The 23976-nt window shown below is 42.2% G+C and overlaps 1 protein-coding gene across 1 annotated transcript; it reads right to left on the minus strand.

Annotated features, from left to right (window-relative positions):
- Positions 1 to 1955: 1955 nt before the first annotated feature.
- On the minus strand, positions 1956 to 21900 carry LOC138807939 (acyl-CoA desaturase 3-like). The gene is made up of 6 exons (XM_069993812.1): positions 21874 to 21900; positions 11699 to 11975; positions 9783 to 9913; positions 7937 to 8142; positions 6041 to 6273; positions 1956 to 2156 (listed from the first exon to the last, which is right to left on the minus strand). The coding sequence occupies exons 1-6, from the start codon at positions 21898 to 21900 to the stop codon at positions 1957 to 1959; spliced, it is 1074 nt and encodes a 357-aa protein (XP_069849913.1). The 3' UTR covers position 1956.
- Between the last annotated feature and the right edge of the window lie 2076 nt (positions 21901 to 23976).

The following is a 23976-nucleotide window of genomic DNA, read 5'->3' on the forward strand; positions in this document are numbered from 1 at the left end:
TGGAAAGCAGTATGGAGGTTCCTCAAAAGACTACACATAGAGCTCCCCTATGACCCAGCAATCCCACTTTTGGATGTTTACCCAAATGATCACAAACAAGACCATACTAAAGCTATCAGCACAACTATGTTTATTGCAGCATTATTTACCATAGCTAAGATATGGAACCAGCCCAGATGCCTCTCAGTAGATGAATGGATCAAGAAAATGTGGTATAGGGCTGGGAAGGTGGCTCAGTGGTAGAGCACTTGACTTGCATGCCTGAGGCCCTAGGTTCCATTCCTCAGCACCACATAAGCAGAAAGAAAAAAAAGCTGGAAGTGGCGCTGTGGCTCAAGTGGTAGATCTCTAGCCTTGAGCTGAAAAGCTGAGGGACAGTGCCCAGGCCCAGAGTTCAGGTCCCACAACCGGACCTAAAAAAAAATGTGGTATATATACACAATGGAATTCTGTGCCACCATCAGAAAGAATAACTTCATCCCATTTGTTAGGAAATGGAAAGACTTGGAAAAAATTCTATTAAGTGAAATAAGCCAGGCCCAAAGAAACATAAGTCCCTTATTTGCAATAAATAGTATATGTCTGGGACAAGCAGAAAAGGTCAGATAAGATGATGTTAAGTGAAATGAACCCCAAGATAGGGACAGAAGTGGTTTTTTTCTTTCTTGTTATTGTTTCCAATGTATTTATAAGGTACCATGTGATTTTTTTGTTGCTTTGTATATTCCTCCCTCACGGTAAAACCGCTGTTTTCAATGTATTTGATGTTGGTATAATTTGTGGAGGGGAAGGGAAAAAACAAATAGTTTAAATAGGGATACAGGTTGGTCCATTGCAACAATGAGATGTACAAGATACTATATTGGAAAAATGAACTATACAATTTAGATGGGGGCAGTGTAGTTGAGGAGGTGGGAGGGAGGGGATGGTAGGGGAAAACCAAAGAAATAGGCAACAATGCTTGAGAAGAAATGTATTCATTACCTTGCTCATGTAACTGTAACCCCTCAGTACAGTATTTTCACAATAATTTTTTTGGGGGGGTCTGGTCGTGGGGCCTGAACTCTGGGCCTGGGCGCTGTCCCTCAGCTCTTCAGCTCAAAGCTAGCGATCTACCACTTGAGTCACAGCGCCACTTCTGGCTTTTTTCTTTTTACTTATGTGGTGCTGAGGAATCAAACCCAGGGCCTCAGGCATGCAAGGCAAGTGCTCTACCACTGAGCCACCTTCCCAGTCCCGTCACAATAAAAAAAAATTTTTTTAAAGATTTGCTGTTGTATTTGGCCATTGCCTGCTCAGTCAGGAGAGAATGAAAACACACTATATGGAGGAATCCATTTCTTTGCTACATAGGGTCCCAGAGCTGATCTCAAAAAGAATGTTCTCTTGGCTTAATTCCTTTTCAAGATTATCATGACTCAGATTTATAACTGCATACTGACTGTCTTCCCTGGACTTTCTCTGCTTTGCAAGCTCTCTGCCAAAGGAAGTTACTTTTTGTTCCCATTTAACAAAACACAGGCTGATGATAATGAACCAACAATTTCCAGAAGTTGTCATCTTTCAAGCATTAGCCACCTTCTTGACCAAGTACAGCTCAAGGAGAGAGATTTAGACTCTAAAAAGGCAGCCAGGCATTGGAAGCTAGACACTAACCAAGCTAGCTCACAAGACCAGCTGCTTGGCTGGGAGGCAGGTAGAGAGAAAGGAGACAGAGGAAATAAGGACCAAGCAAGAAGAAGGCAAATGAACATAAAAGAAGATAGGAATATTTGTATAGCATCATTAAGGATAACTGTTGCCTTTCAAACTGAGTAGTTTACAAGAAAACTAGAATGGATTTAGGTCATTGCCTTTTGCATTGGTCAGTAGTTTATTAAGGAAGCATTAATCAGTAGTTAATAATCAGAGCATCTCATCAGATGGCTTTTGGACAAGGAGCCTGGAACAACCACCTCAGCCACTCTTATAGCTTCCATCTCCAGTTCTCTTAATCCTGGCCAAGATGGAGGCCTTGGGTACTTTCTTCAGGTCATAAGCCAGCCCAATGGCAGCCATGCAGTCAATGAAGAATGTGGTGAAGTTGAGGCTCCAGCGGTACTCACTGGTAGAGTAATCATAGGGGAAGGTATGGTGGTAGTTATGGAAGCCTTCACCTGGAAGAGAAGCAAGGAGAGCAGTTAGGGAACCCAGCATATTGCCATCTAGTCATCTTTGAACATTTCTTACCTAGCAGGTCCTCTGAACCTTGAACAATCTTGCTGTTATTGCATGAATGGCAAACCCAGTGTCTTATACTGTAAACAGATGCCCTCAGTGGCATCCTTAGTAGTGAGCTGAGATATTCTACTCAGATTCCCAGGATTGCAAGTTTTTTGGGGGGAGAAAAACTCATCTCTCAGAGGATCAATAAAGAAGCAGATTCTTCTGAGAAAATACAGGAAATACCTTTTATAATGTCAGAAATTTGGTAGTATGGGCCTGAGATCTCACAGGTTGTGTGCATATGTGCATGTGTTTTAATGGGGAAGGGAGGGAGCTAGGGAGAAGAGGGATTGTGAATAAGCAACACACCAACCCCACTGAGGTCATGCTCTTTGTGAGGGCACTGGGCAGGGGAGCATGGTGAACACCAGCCAGAAGTCAGACTCTCACCTGACAGGGGTGAGGTTTAGTGAAGTTGCCCTCTAAATATAGGAACTCTTCACTTAGGGTCCTTGACTTAGATCTCAGAATAAAAATTTCTTGACAAGTCACAATGGAAAAAACAACTTGGCAGAGCTTTAGTGAGTAAATAAACAAGCAGGCACACAGATAAAAAGCAGACAAACAGAAGGGCAAGGGCCCACTGTAGCAGAGTGTGGATGCTTTCATAGGAACACAGACACATAGACACACACACACACACACACACACACACACACAGGGAGAAACAGAGAGACAGATACACAAGGAGACACCCAGAGAGATACCCTGTTCCTTGAGCTGTTGGGTGCAGGCAGGGGGTCTGAATTTAAGGTATGGAAAGCCAGGTGCTTTGTCTTTGTTCTAACCACACCAGGTGTCATTGTATGAGTTTCCAGGTAAGAATGCATCCTCCAATCAAACAAATTCTTATCCTTGAAACAAGTCCACACCCTTCTATCTGCATTTTGGGACATCCTGTCACACAGTTGTGAATCCTTGGGTGACAAATGTATCCTTCAGGAAAGAACGCATTCAGTTGTCTTCTCGTTGAAGCAAAGAGAGCATTTTTAAGATTCGAATTACCATATTTGAGTTGCTTTCATTCAGTTTCCTTGAGTTATTCTGCTTCAAGACAGGGAGTAGAGATTCCTCAACCATTACTGGTTTACAGTGGGCTGATCTTGTTACTAATTTTCTGGCCTTTGAGCCCAGAATGAGAGGTGCTGACAAACAGAACCCTTCTGAAAACACTTAGAGATTTCCTTCATCCTGAGAGGTTCTAAAACTCTTGGAATGAATGTTCTTTAAGAAGCATCTTCAAAGATGGTTTTGCCCAATGCTGGTTGCTCACACCTCAAATCCCAGCTACTCAGGAGGCAGAGACCTGAAGATCATGGTTCAAAGCCTGCATTCTTGAGACTTATCTCCATCTAACAATCCAAAAGGCAGAAGTGGTACTGTGTTTCAAAGTGGTAGACCACTAGCCTTCAGCAAAAGAGCTCAGGAAACATGCCTAGGCCCTGAGTTCTAGCCTCATGACAGACAAAAAATGAAAAATAAACAAATAAATAAGTAAATTAAATGTCTTTTGAGGATAAATATATCTCCGTATAATCCAGTTCATGGTTGTGAAGTAATGGAAAGACAAAGTCTAAGCAAGTCACCCTGTTCTCACAACCTAACCTGGTGCATTATCAGGTGATAAGGGTAGTCCACCCAGCTTCACAGGCCTGCAGGTAAACAAACCTTCCTTTGAATTGCAGATGCCTCGCTCAGTAGGTAGAGCAAAGAGAGGTGTCTGATTTAGAGGATATGCAGAGATCATGTTTGTTAGCCCCTGGAAGCTGTTCCTTGTGCTTTGCTGATGTTGGGGCTTTGTCTGTATCCAAGCAAGTGGTTTTTGTCTTTAAAAGCTTGGTGTAAACTCTGTGCTGGGGAAGGGGGTGGGCAGTGGCCATGGTGGTCTTTGAGACAATAGTCCACCAGGTAGAGCCTGGCTTTCTAACAAAGACTCCCAACTCCATCTCTCCAAATGTGGCTTCTCTGTATCTCACCAACTGGATTTCCTTGATAACAATTGTAATCCCAGCACTGGAGACAACTGTGAGTTTCTGGACAGTCTCGGATACATAAGGAGACACTCTTAAAATAGAGTAAATAATAAACACTGAGTACATAACATCCACAAAAGTGCCCCATATGGACTAAGAATGATCTAAATAGCAAGCTAGTGATGCAGTCCTGCCAAGTAAGCCACCAGCTAAGACACTGAAAGTATGTCATTACTCTGTACATAGGTAGTCCTTAGTATGAAAGAAGCAGGCTGTGAGTTGGGGGTAAGATAAGACCAAGGCTAAGTATACTGACAGAGGACTGCTAACTTTCTAACTGGTATTCACAGCCAAGCTCTGAGTGTGCATCCATCAAGCCTATAGGAGGAAGATTGAATAGGAGGAGGATCATGTATGGCACTTGGGCAGGAAAAGGCAGTGTAGGCTTAAAGGAAGGCCATTGTGGTCAGAGAGAAATAAATTGACTGAGTGCAATGATTCAAGAAGCAGAAGAATTAGAATGGCAAGAAACAGAGCTGTAGGAGAGACAGGGTAGGATAAAATGCAGCAAAGAGCAGATATAGAGAGAGTAGCAATAGAGACCAAGTAGGAGATTGGCAGTCATTTTCAAAGACCAGTCATATGGCAGTTGAGATTGGGGGGCAGTCATTATAATTATTTATCATGCTGGCCACATCTCAGTACAAATTATTCTGTTCAGAAAAATTTAAGAACTAGCTGGGTGCTCATGCGTGTAATCTTGGCTACTCTGAGGTTGAAATCTAAGGATTGTGGTTTAATGACAGCCCAGGCAGAGAAGTCCATGAGACTCTTATCTCCAATAAACTACTGAGAAAAGGTTGGAAGTGGTGGTATGACACAAGTGGTAGAGCTCTAGCTCTAAGCAGAAGAAACTCAGGGACAGTGCAGAGGCCCTGAGGTCAAGCCCTAAGACTGGTAAAGAACAAAAAAGAAAGAAAAAGAAAGAAAGAAAAAGAAAGAAAGAAAGAAAGAAAGAAAGAAAGAAAGAAAGAAAGAAAGAAAGAAAGAAGAAGGAAAATATAAGAACCATGAAGCCTAGGTGATTTATTTCAAACAAGAATCAAATTTAGAACACATACAATGATGGAAGGGGCTGAGAGAAGCATATGAAATCATAGCAAGGAGATTACACATACTTTCACAGTAGCATACTTGAAGTGTATCAACCTTGCTGATATTACAGAATCAGTAAATATAAAATACTCATTGACCTCTCTATTGTCCTGACTATTCTACTTATGTATCACCTGCCCAAAACAAGACTGTAGCCTAAACCAGAGGTGACTAAAGAAAGGAAAGCTTATAATGGTTCAATAGGCATGCCATTTGGAAATGGATTTGGAAACCTGGAACTAGTGAAGGTGTTATTTTTCCACTTTTTTTTTTTTGCAAAAAGTTGCATGACGGGGCTGGGAAGGTGGCTCAGTGGTAGAGCACTTGCCTTGCATGCTCGAGGCCCTGGGTTCGATTCCTCAGCACCACATAAGAAAAAAGCCGGAAGTGGCGCTGTGGCTCAAGTGGTAGAGTGCTAGCCTTGAGTTGAAGAGCTGAGGGACAGTGCCCAGGCCCAGAGTTCAGGCCCCACGACCGGACCCCCCAAAAAAAAAAGTTGCATGACTTTCAAGTACAATCCCATTTTGTAACCACTAGTTTTGTGGTCAAAAATCTAGGGCACAAAATGTCTGAAAAACAAACTTAGCTGATATTGCCAGCTCTTAACCAAATACTGAATGTGGTCATGTTGTACACTGCTCACTTACCGAGAAGTCCCAGTGAAAGCAGGGCATTTTCACGGGCCTCAATGTTCTTGTCATAAGGGCGATATCCATAGAGGTGAGCAACGCTGTTCACCAACCAGGTCATATTGAGGACTATAACGTATCGCAGGAAAGTAGCAACATACAAGCTGTGTCGAAAAGTTTCACCCCAACAATACCAGGGCACTAGTGTGGGCAGGATGAAGCACATTAACAGGACACTGGGCTTGTAGTACCTACATGAGAGACCACACAGTGAGAGATGGACAGAGCATTTTCTCCCAAACTTGGATTGCTAAGTCTTTCTGGGCTGGCCTAGCATTCCCTCCTACCCTGTGAACACACAGGTAAACAAGCCAAAGGGTATAGGTGGAAAAGCTTTTGAGAAGACAGATTTGTCCTCTCACTTTTCAAGTAATGCTATATGGATGTGTTCAATAAATATTCTAAGATCATCCTATTAGGAATGCAAAGGACAAGGAGAATATCATATCTTGATTTTAAGTGTCTTGGTTTCTTTTTGTTTTATTTTTTTGTTGTTGTTTTCTGTGTGCTGATTCTAGGGCTTGAATTCAAGGTATGGGTACTGTCTCTGGGCTCAAAGCTCACACTCTGCTACTGGAGCCATAGCTCTACTTCCAGCTTTTTGTGGGTCATTGAAGATGAGAGTCTTCACAGACTTCCTTTGAACCATTATCCTCCTATCTCAGCCTCTGAGAAGCTAAGATTACAGACCTGAGCCACTGGTACACAGGTAGCATCCTTCCTTTCCAGGAGACTACAGGTCATGTTGATCAAACAGGCAGAGACACATCACAGCCACATCAGCCAAATTATGGACACCTTTCTCTTGCTCAGCAGTGTCATTGACAGAAAGCATGGTAAATGTCATGCCTTCATTTCCTGTTACCACCCCTTAGTTCTTTCCTCTGCTTTTTCCTCAGGACGTACACTCAGTGTCTGTGATCACAGCAACTCTCTCCTTCAGGAGGCCCTATTTCCTTCAGTCCTATGTAGACAAAAGCCATTGACATCACAAGAGAATCAATTGCCTGTGTGCCTCAGTCACATCTTCTGTTTGATATCACTATTTCTACATCAAACTGTTTTCCTATCCTGCCACTGCTTCCCTGGCTTGAGCCCTACCTACCATCTATCTTGTGTTTACACTTCTCATCTCTCTGCCTGAATGGTACTTTCACTTTTCTGGAGTGGCCTCTCCAAAACATAACTGACAGAGACACATGAGGCTGGAACATCTTTGATGACTGATTCCCTGTTGATGACTGAATTAATCCTAAGTTTATATCAAAGACCCCACTGGAGCTATATGTGTCTACCTTTCAGTCCTTTTCCCTGTTATACTGTACTTCAAGCAGAAAGACTGTTTCAGGTACCTGCTTGATGTGTTAGCTCATGCTTTTCTTTCTGTTTGAACTATCTACCCATATTCATAATGGTCTCTCTATGTAGGTCAGCTCAGTCATACTTTGTTCATGCACCTTGACCTCATTTTCCTCACTGGCCAAGTTCTTTTCTTTTGTACAGATAATATTCTCCTTTGTAAAATGGTCATTTTTGATACTTGCCCTAGCCCTCTACTGTACTAGAAACTCAAAGACATCAGTCACATTCATTTTTCTGCCTCTGACTATCCTACTTCAGTGAAATTTATAGTACTTAATTGGTTTCACTAAAATAGCTCAGAGAGAAAGGAACAGAAGAATGAAACATGGCTTTGGGCTTTTAGATCATAAAAATGGTCAAAATGACCATTTTGAAATTTTGAATATGGAGTCAGGAAATTATTCAGGTATGTTACATGTCCTAAGAGAGATTTATTCTCCCTAAATCCCACATTTCCAAGGCCACACCCCAGTGCTATCCTCCCTTCCTCACCTCCTCTGGAACATCACCAGTTTCTCAGCTTTGAGGTCAGACAGGTCCAGCAAACCACCCTTCTCTCTGACAGCTGGGTGTTTGCGCACAAGCAGCCAACCCACGTGACAGAAGAAGAAGCCACGGCGAGAATTGTGAGGATCAGCATGAGTCTCTGTGAACTTGTGGTGTACACGGTGATCTCGGGCCCATTCATACATGTCATTCTGAATGGAAAAGAAGGGAAAACTAGGCCTTAGGAGAGATGCCCTCTAGGGAGGATTGGAGTTCCCAGATGTGTGCAAGGGCCCAGAGCTCTGAGCTCAACATCACAGTTCCCAGGACTTTGATTCCCAAGAAGTCATATGGGCCTGGCCTTCTTCTCAACATTTGCTCCTGACACTAGTGTGGAAACTCAACTTCAAGGTCCCAAGCCCTGGAATAGCACTAATAATTCCTGAAGTTTATTTGGTAGCACACAAGGAGTTTCATTAGCCAAGAACTGCAATTCTTCATCAGGCTATGATGAAGAGAAGGGTACTCTTAGGAGTGAAATCTCTAAGCACAGCGTACAAGCCAGATGGAATGGATCCAAAGGTGCTGCTCTCTGGATAAAACTTCAAGAAGTTTCATCCTGATGCTTTCCCACATGATAGGTACCCAACACAGTAACTATGTAATCATGACCATATGCACATTTCCAAAGTCCTTAGCTGGTTAGAGTCTATCCATCCCTCCAAAAATTGTCACTACGTTTCTTCCTTCCCTTTGCCTCATGAGGACATTGGGAGCCTCAAGAAGAAGTTGTGCAGGCAGGGATGATTAGGCATATGTAGTGAGCCCTTCAGATCTTGCCAAAACAGTGGAGACAAATTTGGGTTCATTTTTCCCTCTTCTCTAAATTAGGCCTCACATAATAACTATAGCTGGGAGAGTTCTCCTTCTCTAATTATGTTAATCTTTCTGTTAAAAGCTTGTTGACAGAATCAATCTCAGTATTTATTTTAGTCAGCTTGGCATCCCTAATAAGGCTAGTCTACCTCACCTCTTGGTGACTCAGTTTCCTTATCTGTAAAGTAGGCATAACACTGCCATCTACCACCTAAGACCTAGGTAGAGAGTAAATGATTCAATCTGTATTAGCTTTTTACCATAGTGCTGGGCACATTATCATTGCTACACAAGTATACACTTGTGTGTGTTTGTGTATGTATATACATGTGTATATGAGTGAGTGCACACATGAGCTGGTCACGGAGAATGAACATATGGCCTGGCTGCTGTCCTTTAGCTTTTTTGTTCAAGGCTGTTTTTCTCTGCTACAAGGGCCACAGTTCCACTTCTGGGATTTTGGTAGTTAATTAAAGAGAAGAGTCTACTGCACAAGCTGGCTTCAAACTGATCCTTAGATGACAGCCTATTGAGTAACTAGCCAGCAGTGTTTGGCTATGTTCACCCTAGTAATAGACAACCATGACTAGTAATGACAACTAGTAATGACAACCATTAACATCATCGTTAATTCCATTATCTTGAGTCCTCAAATAGTCATCCTTACATTTAGGGTCCACCGACTGGCCCAGAAGCCTAGGTCAGGGCCTGGTTTTTATACTATGGTCCTCTATTCTGAAGAACCACAATGGTCATGCTGGTTCATAAAACATAGACCTTGGATGAAAATGACCATATACCTGGTGAGCCTTTCCTCTCTATTTCTTTCTCAGTGACTCCAGTTGAAGTGACCAGATGCGACTGGCAAAGCCATGTCTGACCTGCTGGGACTCCTCTCCAGGTGCCAGTCCCCTTCACTCCATCCTGGAACGTTGATAGGATGGAGACACAGAGCTGAGCCCTGCCGGCTGCTCACCTGGAATGCCATGGTGCTTGCAATGATGAGGAAGAGCCTCAGAGGCAGCCGTGCTTTGTAGGTCCGGTGGCTCCACAGGCGATGAGCCCCTGCTGTGATGCCCAGGCCACTGAATACATAGCACAGAAAAGCTGCCAGGATAAAGTAGTAGGAGAGTCACCACCTGATGGGGGTACAGCCAGGGGAGGCATGTCAAAGCACTCCTGTGATGCCAGAGCCAGCTTCTGTAGACTTTTGGAGAAGATTTGCTTTACTTTAACCTTAAGAATACCTTGGGGCTGGGAAGGTGGCTCAGTGATAGAGCACTTGCCTTGCATGCATGAGGCCCTGGTTCGATTCCTCAGCACCACATAAGCAAAAAGAAAAAAGCTGGAAGTGGCGCTGTGGCTTAAGTGGTAGAGCTCTAGACTTGAGCTGAAGAGCTGAGGGACAGCGCCCAGACCCAGAGTTCAGGCCCCAAGACCGGACCCCAAAAAAAGAATACCTTGGTCTTGGGCTTCTAACGGTTCACCACTTGAAAATCTATGCTCATCACTTACCCTCTGCTTCCAACAGTGCCTATAAGTTAAGGAATCCCAGGAGATAAGAATGCACAAAACAAACAAAGAATAAGTCTCTCATTCACCTGTAATTGTCAAACCATAGGAATACAGTTCTATCTCTTTGGCCTTTACCTGACTTTCCTGAAGTATTCAAGGCAGAATATCATTTCCAAAAGTGTACTGAATATACTAGTCAGAGAAATTTAGACACTGCTCAATTGAAAGTGCCTTCCACTTCCATTGCCAATCGGTACAACCCCATTTCAGTATTATAGCAGGCAATATGGCTCCATAAAGAGCCATCTACCTTGTCATATTTGCATAATGGTTCAAACTTTATTAAAATTGTTCACATGCTTATATTCTCATATTTACCATACAGCTTGAACAGGGTAAATACTATTAGTACTGCATGTCACAGTTGGAAACAGATGAAGTAAGAGCTATGTTATTTAGAGTTACAGGGCTAGTCAAAGCGAAGCCATGTTTCAAACTAGATTATCTGTCTCTGACAATGGAGGACCCCACGAATGGAATTCTGGAGGCCTTCAGGATTGCCTTCCTTCCCTGCCATCCTGAAGGCTTTCAGGCTCAGGAGGTGCCACACATGATCTCTAGGGGGTGAAGGGTCCCTTGGCATATCCTTTTGTTTAGCGGCACTGGGAGGATAGGATGAGGCCTTTGTTAACAATTTGTAACTTATGCTGGGAAATCATATTGAAACAATAGATTGTGGTTATAGAAGGCACCAGTTATAAGTTTTCCTCCTCTATTGAAGCAAGAATAGATTTCTAAACAGCTTTCTCTCCTCATCCCCTATCTCCTTCATTGTACGCTGTCCTTCATGATCCCCAGGAGTGCCATAGGATCAGTAATATCCTAACAAAAGTTCTGGCCACAATTCTGGAGATCTAGAATTGAGACCCAGGTGATATGTGGCCTGGCCATGTAGTGATTGATATCATCTTCCCACATGCAGTACTACACCTGTAAATAGGAAAAGTACAGTGAAGTGGCAGTAGTACCTATCTCCTCACTGACCAGTCCTATATTAGTACCATCCAAGACAGCTACCTACTAATCCCCTTACATTGGACTGTTCTTCTTCTTGTCTTCTGGAGAGAAGACACTAGACTCCACTCCCAGACTAGTCAGCCTCCCTGGAAACAAAGACAAATGGCTGGAAACCCAGACTGAGAGGGGATGATGTCCTCTGTGGATCCCAATTGCATCAGGCTCTATTCCAGCTCAGCCAGCCTCCCAGGTACCAGAAAAACAGCTGGGAAAGCAGAGGGGACACTGTCCTATGTGGGACCACACCTCATTAAAGACAGGGAAAAACCTGGGCACTGGCTCAGGATGGGAGCTGCTTACCCCAGAGCCAGGTGTAGGCCTTGCAGCCAGGCACCAGTGTGACCCCATAGAGGGCTCCCAGGTGCAGCAGAGCCATGAGGATGATGTTTCTCCACACATACTCAAGCTTCGGTGGGGGGCCCACCTCATCCTGGTAGGTGGGGTCATAGATGTCCTCTTTCATTTCGGGGCGGATGTCTTCTACTAAGTGGAGGACCATCTCCTTCAGCTTCTCTCTTTTATTCTGCAGGTCCATAGAAAGAGGTGCTGTGATGGTGGTTGTAGAGGAATCAGAAATCTACAAGGAGAGAGCATAGTGTGTGAGGAGAGAGCAGATGGATGGTAGGTGACTGGGAGCACTGGGCTCTGTGCTGGGCTGTGGTTAAGCTACAATAGAGGCACAGACCTTGCCCCAGTGCTTTAGGTAACAAGATTAAAAGAGGAAATCTGTCAAAATTATGCAGGTAGATGGTGGTAAAACCTCAAGGTGAATGGGTGCAACTCAAGTGATTGACTCACTGCATTTTCTTTAAACTTTGTGAAAGTTGGTGAATCAACTGCTCTGTAATTCACATTTTCACCAAAGGATGGCAGTAGATCAAGTATGCTGAAGAACTTCACTGTCTTCCTTGCCCACAAGTCACCCTGAATGAGGAACTTAGACTGTGGCAAATCCTGGAAAGAAGGAAGGAAGGAAGGAAGGAAGGAAGGAAGGAAGGAAGGAAGGAAGGAAGGAAGGAAGGAAGGAAGGAAGGAAGGAAGGAAGGAAGGAATATATATGTATGTGTATGGAAAGCCATTGTTTTAGGCTAAATTCCTGCACCAAGCCCTGAGACTAGACCAGGCCCAAAAGCAATCATTCAGTCTAAATGTCTGATCTTCAAAGACAAAGTTTTGCATAAAAGAGGAAGTGGCAGTGTATTCCCCTCAACCTAATAAATTCCATGCTTTACAAAATAGCATCCTACAGCAACTTGATGTGAAATCATCATATTAAAAATAATAAACCAGTTTTATTTTGCTTTTCAGGTAGTGTTCTTAAAGCTCTACTGCTTGGTAAACAATATAAATTAGTATAAATCATATAAAAAAACAGTGTTTTTGGCTGGCAAGGTAGCTCAGTGGTAGAATGCTTGCCAGGCATGCATGAGGCCCTGGGTTTGATTCCTCAGCACCTCATAAACAGACAAAGCTGGAAGTGGTGCTGTGGCTCAAGTGGTAGAGTGCTAGCCTTGAGCTGAAGAACTGAGGGACAGTGCCCAGGCCCAGAGTTCAGGCCCCATGACCAACAAAAAATAAAATGAAATAATTTAAAAAATTAAAAAGAAAAGATTAGGAATATACTTTAGAAAGCAGTATGGAGGTTCCTCAAAAGACTCCACATAGAGCTCCCCTATGCCCCAGCAACCCCACTTTTGGGCATTTATCCAACCCATCGCAAACAAGGCTCTACTAAAGCTACCAGCACAACTATGTTTATTGCAGCATTACCACCATAGCTAAGATAATAAACCAACCCACCTGCCCCTCCTCAACAGAAACAGAGGATTTAATATTGTTCTATATATTTGTTTTTGTTGCAAGTGTACTCAATTTGGTTTGCTCTTTGGCTACTCTGGTTTCCATTTGGCAGTGGTTACCTTCTGGTGTACCCAAATAAACTCATTTCACAACTCAGATTCATGTTTTCAATGATAAACTACTTCCCACATGAATTCCTTTGAAAACCAGAAAGTGTGACAGAGTATATGTTGTAAATCATGTAAATAGTTAGATAAAGGACTTCAGAAAATCATAGTGAAGTGATTTCATTTAAGAAATGCTGAGGGAGATACTGGAGGAAGATGATAGAGGAGAAGCTGGAGGCTAAACAAGCTGTCACATAGAAAGCAGTTTTTAGTGTTCCAGTGAACAGAACTAGGCTAGAGAATCGCATCAAATATGGCATCGTAGTAGAGTTCAGCCAGAGAGGAAATATCCAGGCAGTTTGGTCAAAGAGACAGATCTGAGCACTTCCCAGTGTCCGTGGTGGTGGCGGCGTTGGCTGCTGCTATGGCTGCCATATCAACAGAGAGAGCCTGGAACAAAGGCACCGGATGTGGTTTGGAAGCAGATTCTACTCACCACCAGCAAGAACTGACAAGGAGCAGAAATCTTCATCCTGCTGATCACAGACCACGACAGAAACCAATGTGAGTAATCCAAAGACATTCTCACTCCTTCTCACAGAGCAGTGGTGGGAAGTAGCCCCTTCCCCACCAACAGAGAAGAACTCCATCTTTGAATCTCACAAAGGCCCCTTGAGCTGCTAGCTCCAACTCAGGCCTTGGAAGAAAAATAGGAGCCATTCACCAGGTCACAGGAACCTGACATGACCTGACCTGACAGGCTCAGCTCCACACATGGGAAAGTTGCCCTTCTCAGGCTGAGAAAGCTCTGACCCCGAGGAGTGACTTTATTCACTAGATAAACAGAGGCTGCCCCTCCCCACTGCATCCTAAACAGCATGCCCACTGGAGTAGCAGGAGGGGTAAAAGACAAACAATTGAAACTCAGTAAACATAAATCCTGAGAATGGCTCCAGGCTGGGCTCTGTGAGTGTCTCAGGAACTAGCCCCTCAGGGAAAAGCTACTGATTGGTTGATAGGTGTCAACCCTACCCAGAACCTAGCCTTGTCACAGCAACTCCTAGAGGAAACAGCCATCTCCCTCTTTTGTGATGATACTCAAAGCAGATCTCTCTCCCACTGAACTAGCCTGGGAGGAGAATCACAAAGTCCTGGGTAAGGCAGAGCTTTTTCTGCCTGCTCAAACAAACTGACTTAAGAAACCAATCAAGCCACAGGAAAACCAAACACCACAAGCAAACCAGAGATTCCACCAAGGGACTGGTTACAGACACAGGGGAGATACAAGATCTTCCCTCCCCTCCCCCCAAAATATCAAAGAAATCTTTTTCTACCTAATTTTTTTCTTAATTAAAAAAATTGTGTTCTATTTTTTCTTTCATAATTTTTATTTTAGGTGCGTGTGTGTGTGTGTGTGTGTGTGTGTGTGTGTGTGTGTGTGTGTATTTTAAGTCTCTTTTAACCTTTTGATAATTGTTTTTGGTTTTGTTTGTTTTTGGCATGACTTAATTGCTGTTCTACTCATCTCCAGATATATACCCATTGTTGATTATTAGACCTTATCCTTCATTGTGTACATACTTAATTCAGAAATTGATTATTCAATTCACAACCTCTTAGGTTTAACTTCTTTAATAGTAGTATTATTTCTTTTTACCTATATAATTTTTAAGTATTCCATTTCTAATTTTTTTATTTTTTTCTTTTTCATTTTTCCCTTTTATCTTTCTCCTCCTCTCATTCTATCCTTTTTTTCTATCAGTATTATTTCTTTATACTTACATAATTTTTAAGTATTTCATTTTTTTAATTTAAATTTTTGTATTTTTTTCAGTTTTTGTTTCTTTATCTCTATCCTTTCATTCTGTCCTATCCATTTCCCTCTCTGAGATTAGGACTTGGTTAAATTCACTCTCCTTTTATCTCTCCATATCCATCTAATCCTATTTTTCCCCACAATTCTCCCTAAACCTATTAATTTCTGGTCTGCTGAATCCCTCTTTGATGTTCTTAGCCCATTAATCCATAGTTGTTGAATAGATTGTATCTGTTGAACTAGATTGTATCTGCAGCCATTTTGATTGTGCAACTACTACAAGACTCTGGTTGATGCTTGTCTTAAAATAGTGTTCTAGCATGAAATTTGTGTTACTTTCATCCTAAATGAGCAGAATAAGCCAGAGACACACAAGAAAAATGGCAAGTCCAATTATCTCAACTCCCACTCATGATAATCAGGTGACAGAACAGTTAATGAATAATCCAGATGAGAGTTCCCAATAGACTCTACAAACACTACTGGTAAACATGGTGAATGAAATGATTGAAAACCTGCAAAGGACTCAGTGTGATCGTGATAGGGAGCGAGATGAGGCTAACCAAAGATTAATACAGGAACTTCATGGGCATGATAAGGCTAACCAAAAATTAATACAGGAATCTCATGAGCATGAGGAAGCTAATCAAAGATTAATACAGGAATTGTGTGAATGTGAGGAAGCTAATCAAAGAGTAATACAGGAATTGAATGAGCAAGATGAGGATAGACAAAATTATCAATAGAGGCATTCATGGAATCCATAAACAGACAACTGAAGGAATCCAGGGAGATCACAAAGTGAATGCTGAATGGAGCCAGTCAGAAGGAAAGGGAGTTGAATGAAACCATAACTGATCAACTAAGGGATTGGAGAATAAACACTGAACACCAAATTAAAGAAGTAAAGAAGTCCATACAAGATCTAAAACAAAGCTCCAACAAAGAATTTGAATCCATCAAAGCTGACCAATTAGAAGGAAAGGAAATAAAAAACAAAGTAGAAAGTCTTGACAGTAGGTTAGACCATGCAGAGGATCGAACCTCTGGGATTGAAGATAGCCTAGCTATTATACAAATAGAACATACAATTTCCAAGACAAATCCAAGAAATATAATAGATCTATTCAAAATTTAAAAGACACCATCAGAAGACTGAATCGGAGGATAACGGGTATAGAGGAGCATTTAGAGACAGAAGTTAGTAGTCTAGGAAATTTACTTAACAGGATCTTACTAGAGGATACAAAAGGATAGGCCTATTCAGATCAAGAAGCTTTTATAACCCCAAATAGACCAGAACAGACAGGACATCTCACCAGCACATTATAATCCATACAGGATCAATTCAGACCAAGGAAAGGCTCATTAAAGCTGAACATTAAAGGAGAAAAGATCAATCACCTATAAAGGGAAACCAGCCAGGCATCAGTGGCTCTTGCCTGTAATCCTAGCTACTAAGAAGGCTGAGATCTGAGGATCATGGTTCAAAGCCAGCCTGGGTAGGAAAGTCCGTGAGACTCTTATTTCCAATAAACGACTAGGAAACCAGAAGTGGCACTGTAACTCAAGTGGTAGAGCACTCGCCTTGAGCTGAAGAGCACAGGGATAGCACCCAAGCCCAAAGTTCAAACCCCATGACCGACAAAAAAAAAAAAAAAAAAAAGGGAAACCAATTAGAATAACCTCAGATTTCTCAGCAGGGACAATTAAAGCAAGAAGAGCCTGGAATGATGTGTGCTGTGCCCTAAAGACAACAACTATCAACCAAGAATACTATACCTTGCTGAACTCTCCTTCATAACAGAAGGTCAAATAAAAACCTTCCATACCAAAGAAAAACTGAAATATTATATCTCCACCAAACCAGCCCTACAAAAGATACTTAAAGATGTCCTACACATACAAAACCAACAAGAGCACAATAAAGACCAGAAAGCACACCCAAACTGAGAATCAAAGAACCACAGGAAGAACCCAGTTGTACAGCCCCCAAGAAGTTGGATAACATGGCAGAAACTACTAAATATCTCCAGTCCTATCAATATTAATAAACTTAACTCTCCAATTAAGCAATATAGACTGTCTAGTTGGATTAAAAAGCAAGATCCTTCTATCTGCTGCCTTCAAGAGTCATATCTTGCCAATAAAAACAAACATATTCTGAAAGTGAAAGGCTGGAATAAAATCTACCAAGCAAATGGTCCCCATAAACAGGTGGGAGTTGCAATCCTAATATCAGATAAAATAGATTTCAAATTAAAATTAGTGAGAAGAGATAAAGAAGGTCGCTACTTACTAATTAAAGGATCTCTCCTTGGGGCTGGGAAGTTGTCTCAGTGGTAGAGCGCTTGCCTTGCATGCCTGAGGCCCTGGGTTCGATTCCTCAGCACCACATAAGCAAAAAGAAAAAAGCCAGAAATGGTGCTGTGGCTCAGGTGGTAGGGCACTAGCCTTGAGCTGAAGAGCTGAGGAACAGCGCCCAGACCCAGAGTTCAGGCCCCACAACCGGACCAAAAAAAAAAGGATCTCTCCTTCAGGAGGATATTACAATTCTAAATATCTATTCACCAAACAATGGAACACCCAAATTTATCCAAGAAACACTACTTTCCCTCAAATCTCACATAGATCCAAAGACATTAATTGTTGGGGACTTTAACACACCACTATCCCCACTAGATAGATCAACTCAGCAAAAACACAACAGAGAAACCACAGATCTAAACAACTGCATAGATCAACTAGATTTAACAGACATCTACCGAATATTTCACCCAGCAGCATCAGAATGCATGTTCTTCTCAGCAGCACACGGAACATTTTCCAAAATAGACCACATTTTAGGTCACAAAACAAACGTCCAAATTCAGAAACATTGAAGTTATGCTCTGCATTCTCTCAGACCACAAGGGAATAAAATTTAGAACTCAACACCAAAAGCCACCAAAGAAAGTCCTGTAATACAGGGAGCTGAACAACACACCAGTGGGTCATGGAAGAGATTAGAAAGGAAATTCAAATGTTAATGATATTCAACAAAAAATAAGCACACCAATTACAAGCTCATGTGCGACACAGCAAAGGCAGTACTCAGAGGCAAGTTTATAGCTCTGAGTTCCTACATCAACAAATTGAAGAGATCTGAAACCAACAAATTAATGAGACATCTGAACCTCCTTGAAAAAGAGCTAAAACCCAATCCAGTAGACACAAAGAAATAATTAAAATTAAAACAGAATTGAATGAATTAGAATCCAAAAAAAAACTAAAAAGAATCAACAAAACAAAGAGTTGGTTCTTCAAAAAAAATTAGCAAAATTGACAGACCCTTAGCAAATCTTATCAGAAAAAGTAGAGAACACACCCAAATAAATAAACTCAGAGATGAGAATGGAAACATCACCATGGAAACAACCAAGATTCAGAACATTATAAGGGAATACTTCTCAAATCTTTATGCTAATAAGTGTGAGAATCTGGAAGAAATGGATGATTTCCTAGCAAATATTGACATGCCAAAACTAAACCAAAATGAGTTAAACCAACTTAACAGACCCATATCAAGCATTGAAATAGAAACTGCAATAAGACACCTCCCATCTAAGAAAAGCCCAGGATCGGATGGATTTACAGTGGAATTCTACAAGGCCTTCAAAGCAGAACTCACACCAATACTTCTCCAACTCTTCTATGAAATTGAAAGAGAAAGTTTACTACCGAACTCTTTCTATAAAGCCATCGCAACCCTCATCCCAAAACCAGGCAGGGACACATCAAAGAAAGAGAACTATAGACCCATTTCTTTGATGAACATCGATGCAAAACTTGTCAACAAAATTTTGGCCAATCGACTTCAACAATTCATCCAAAAAATCACACACCACGATCAAACAGGATTCATTTCAGGGATGCAAAGCTGGTTCAATGTACACAAATCAATTAATATAATTCATCACATCAACAAGAGCAAGGATAAGAACTACATGGTTATCGCAATAGATGCAAAAAAAGCATTTGACAAGATCCAACACCCCTTTATGTTGAAGGCTCTGGAAAAAGTAGGAATCCATGGAACATCCCTCAATACAATAAGGGCTGTATATGACAAACCACAGCCAGCATTATACTTAATGGCGAAAAACTAAAGCCATTTCCTCTTAACTAAGGAAAGAGACAGGGATGCCACTCTCTCCACTTCTCTTCAATTTAGTATTAGAATGCCTAGCTACTGCAGGAAGATAAGATGCAAACATAAAAGGGATCCAACTAAGGAAAGATGGAGTAAAACTCTCCTTCTTTGCAGATGGCATGATCTTGTATTTAAAGAACCCCACGGACTCCACTCCCAAATGACTCAGGCTGATTAAAAACTTTGGCAACATATCAGGGTAAAAAATTAATCCTCAGGGGCTGGGAAGGTGGCTCAGTGGTAGAGTGCTTGCCTTGCATGCCTGAGGCCCTGGGTTCGATTCCTCAGCACCACATAAGCAAAAAAAGAAAAAAAGCCGGAAGTGGCGCTGTGGCTCAAGTGGTAGAGGGCTAGCCTTGAACTGAAGAGCTGAGGGACAGCGCCCAGGCCCAGAGTTCAGGCCCACGACTGGACCCAAAAAAAAAAATTAATCCTCAAAAAACAATGGTTTTTCTGCATGCAAACAATGAGAAGAGTGCAGCTGAAATCAGGAAATCAACTCCCTTTGTAATAGCCCCACAAAAATTAAAATAACTAGGAATTAAGTTAACTAAAGTGAAGGACCTCTATGATGAAAACTTTAAAAAAGAAAATCAAAGAAGAAGAACTTAGGAAGTTGAAAAACCTCTCATGCTCCTGGATTGGAAGGATCAACATCATGAAAATGGCAATACTTCCTAATGCTATCTATAAATTCAATGTGATACCTATCAATATTCTAACCTCATTCTTCAATGAAATAGAAGAAGCTACCCAAAAATTCATATGGAACAATAAAAGACTCCAAAGAGCAAAAATGATCTTTAACAGAAAGAATAGTGCTGGAGGAATATTAATACCAAATTTCAAACTCTACTACAAAACGATAGGAATCCAAACAGCTTGGTACTGGCACAAGAACAGATCTGAGGATCAATCGAATAGAATTGAAAACCCAGAAATGAGCCCAGAGACCTTCAGCCATCAGTCTTTTATAAGGCAGCTAAAAAAAATAGAATGGAAGAAGGACAGCCTCTTCAGTAAATGGTGCTGACAAAATTTGTTAAACACCTGTAGAAAACTAAAGCTAGATCCTTATATATCACCCTGCACCAGCATCATCTCCACATGGATCAAAGACCTCAAAGTCAACGCAGACATCCTGAAAACATTACAGGAGAAACCCTAGGTCTCATAGGCACAGGCCAAAATTTTCGCAGTAGAGACTCAAAAACACAACAAATCAAAGAAAGGTTGGACAAATGGGATTGCATGAAGTTGCAGAGCTTCTGCATGGCAAAAGACATAGCTAGCAAGATCAACAGAAAGCCCACAGACTGGAGAGGATCTTTACTAGCCATACAATGGACAAGGGTCTGAGATCTAAAATATACTTAGAACTCAAAAAAGTAAATCCCCCAACAACAAATCCTCAAAGAAACAACTGCCCAATAAATAAGTGGGCTAAAAGACTTAAAGAAAACTTCTCTGAAGAGGAAATAAGAATGGCCAATAGACATATGAAGAAATGCTCAACTTCTCTAACCATAAGAAATTGCAAATCAAAACAACACTGAGATTCTACCTCACCCCAGTTAGAATGGCTATAATCAAGAACTCTAATAACAACAGATGCTGGAGGGGATGTGGCCAGAACGGAACCCTACTGCATTGTTAGTGGGAGTGTAAACTTGTTCAACCACTCTGGAAAGCAGTATGGAGGTTCCTCAAAAGACTCCACATAGAGCTCCCCTATGACCCAGCAATCCCACTTTTGGGCATTTATCCAAATGATCAGAAACAAGACCATACTAAAGCTACCAGCACAATTATGTTTATTGCAGCATAATTTACCATAGCTAAAAGATGGAACCTACCCAGATGCCCCTCAGTACATGAGGGGTTCAAGAAAATATTATATATATGTATCTATCTATCTATATATATATATAGAGAGAGAGAGAGAGCTAGTATCAAACCCTATATATAAAGAGTGTGCCATAGCAATAGGCAATCTGATAACCAATATAACTGCTATGTCACATACAGATGGATAACATATATAGCATGAATATTTTGAGCAAAGGGAAGATTCTTCTAAATAAGATGAAGTAGTGAAAGAAGGTACCAGTTACTGACAGACTAACTTCCTTTTTACCTCCTTAGCTCTATTTTGCATCACTATTTTCCCTCTTGAGTCACTTTCTTCCATAGTTATCTTGGATCTAGGAACCACAGATTGCCAGATCATCAGCTGCATGGCAAGGAACGAAAACCACCCCAACATCATCAGCAAGCTTCACAGGACAAAACTCAGGATTATGCAGTTGCTCAAATGGAGCTAACACTTCTGTTTTGAGGAATGGAAGACACCCCAATTCAGGGAACAATCAAAGTCAATTAGATCTGTAACAAATTCATTGCAGTTTTGATAGTTGAAAGTTGAGCCAGGTGCTGCTGGCTCATACTTGTGATCCATATTGCTCAGGAGATTGAGATGTGAAGATTCCCAACAACTACTTTGCTACAAACCCAAACTGAACTGCAAACATGGCTACAGAGCCACTTCTTGGAAACTTACTTTCTCTCGCAGCAAGGGCACAGGCATTTTGGTTTCAGATACCGGGAAGACTTTCCCAGGACTGAGGCTGCAGACTGGAGCGTGGTACTGCCAGGGCAGAAGATGGCTTCTCCAGAGCCTGCTGGTGTGCCACAACTAGGTGCTGTACTCAGAGCCCTTCACGCTGCACTACAGGCCACATCTTTATGTATGTATCTCTCTAAGCTGAGGAGTGACCAATGTCCTACATAGCCCACACACCTTTTATCCACTGCCAACAAGGGCAAGGTGAGAACAGCTGGCTGTCAAATCATCTCTCACCAGCAAGGAGAGTTGTAGAAGGGAGAGAAGAGAATGTGGAGGCAGGCAGGAATTAACCAGGGCCTAAGGATGTTACAAACACCTACCCTACCTCTGTTCTTGCCCTGAGAAAATTCTGTCACCTCTGGCACACAGTTGGCCAAGGAGAATTTATTGTCACCTCTACCAAACATTTACCCTGGCTCGGTGCAATCTGTTCTCTCCAATACCACCTCTATGTTCTTTCTCCCACACTTTTCTTCTAGGCTTCATTCTCACAGGCTACATGTGGCTCTTGAGCCCTGGCACTCTTTGGCCTCAGATGATACTAGGGAGATTCCTTTCTGGATAAGAGAGAAGACCTAGTGCCCCAGTGAGGGCTAGGTCCAAGTCTAGAGATTCCCTGGAAACATGGTGAAGGTTGGGCAGTGGGACAGTTACACAGGAGAATGGGAAAGCCATGGTCCACCCACCATGGTGCCTCGGTTCCATGGTGTTCCTCCCTGAGGGAAGGCGCTGCCCATCTTTCACTGACTGGCCCTTGTTGGAGAAGAGGCCAATGCAGTTGTCCAGGTCAGTTCTCTAGGTTTCCCACATGTATCTGTCCATACTATGCACAGAATACGCCTGACCTCCCTTTCACTCCAACCCTTCCCTCCTATCCTGTATCCAACACAGAGAGAAAGAAAAAGGGAAAAACAAACAGAGACACAGAGAGAAAGAGAGAAATGCAGAGTGAGAATGAACTCAGGCCTGTGTACAGGCATGGGTATGTGTCTAGAGGAGAGGCCTCGACTGTGGTTATGACTACCTATCTTGAGGACATGGTGGCAGTCCTGCAGTTCAGAGAATGAGTGTGACTGTGACATTTCATGTCACAGGGCAGAGTGTGATAGGCATAGTGTATGATAAGTGCTGATAGCCCGGGAAACTGAGACATGGAGTCAAAGTCTTAGCAATCAAACATGTCTGGAATATTCTGTGGTGGCTTGACTGGAAGGATGGTCCTGTCTAGATTATAGTATCTCTCTTTCTCTCTCTCCCTTACCTCCCCTCAAGTAGAGTCCTCCAGGTAACCATCTCCAGAGTGGGAATCAGCCCCACACCTTAGTTTACATAGACACGGAAGAGAATAGGCTGACACCGGCCCTGAGCCTCCAATGATATGTTGATGAACAGAAAGAAAGTCCTTGCTCTGACACTATTTCTAGGCCATTGTGGAGATGAGAGTGATGTGTACCATCTCTGCCTTTGTGGTAGTGCTAGTCCTATTGGCTAAGAGTACCCAGAGGAGCTGCTAGTTGGTGCTCAGTGTCTTGAACCTGTTTCTTCCTCTCTCCCTCAGGCACAAGAAATACATCTAACCTATTCTTGCTTCCTCTGGACATTCTTTCTTCTTTCTTCTTTCTCCCTTTATCTGTTTCTCCTCAACCTAACTTGCTATGACCTACAGCCTTCCCCTGTCCTACAGTTATCTCATGTGCACTGATATCACCCTTGCTTTGCACTGATATAACTTGTACTGACCACAGCATGGTGGCAAGATCCAGAGTCAGCTGTCCATGGCCTGAGAGTGTTTCCCAACCAGGAATGAGTCTCCCATCATTCTATCTATGCCAATGTACCCCCTGGGGATTGAGGGTTGACTAACCCTCCTCTGTGCCCACTGGATGTCCAATACTCCCTCTGTGTAGAGGAATAGAAAATGCTGTCATCCTGGAGAATTCACAGGTTTCTAAGCGACATGGGACAAAGCACAATAGCAAACTATGCTAGCCAGTATGTGATGGGCACGAAGGATAAAGATATAAACATACTATATTG

The sequence above is a fragment of the Dipodomys merriami genome, unplaced genomic scaffold (assembly GCF_024711535.1).
Source record: "Dipodomys merriami isolate MVZ:Mamm:240054 unplaced genomic scaffold, mDipMer1.0.p SCAF_102, whole genome shotgun sequence".
NCBI classification, from domain to species: Eukaryota; Metazoa; Chordata; class Mammalia; order Rodentia; family Heteromyidae; genus Dipodomys; species Dipodomys merriami.

Excerpts from the sequence above, each read along its gene's own strand:
- LOC138807939 (XM_069993812.1), bottom strand. The coding sequence starts at position 21,900 with ATGCCTGTGCCCTTGCTGCGAGAGAAA. Across the intron at positions 8,143-9,782 it reads CAAGCACCATGGCATTCCAG|AATGACATGTATGAATGGGC; the intron begins GTGAGCAGCCGG and ends TTTTCCATTCAG. Across the intron at positions 6,274-7,936 it reads CTGGTGATGTTCCAGAGGAG|GTACTACAAGCCCAGTGTCC; the intron begins GTGAGGAAGGGA and ends TCTCTCATGTAG.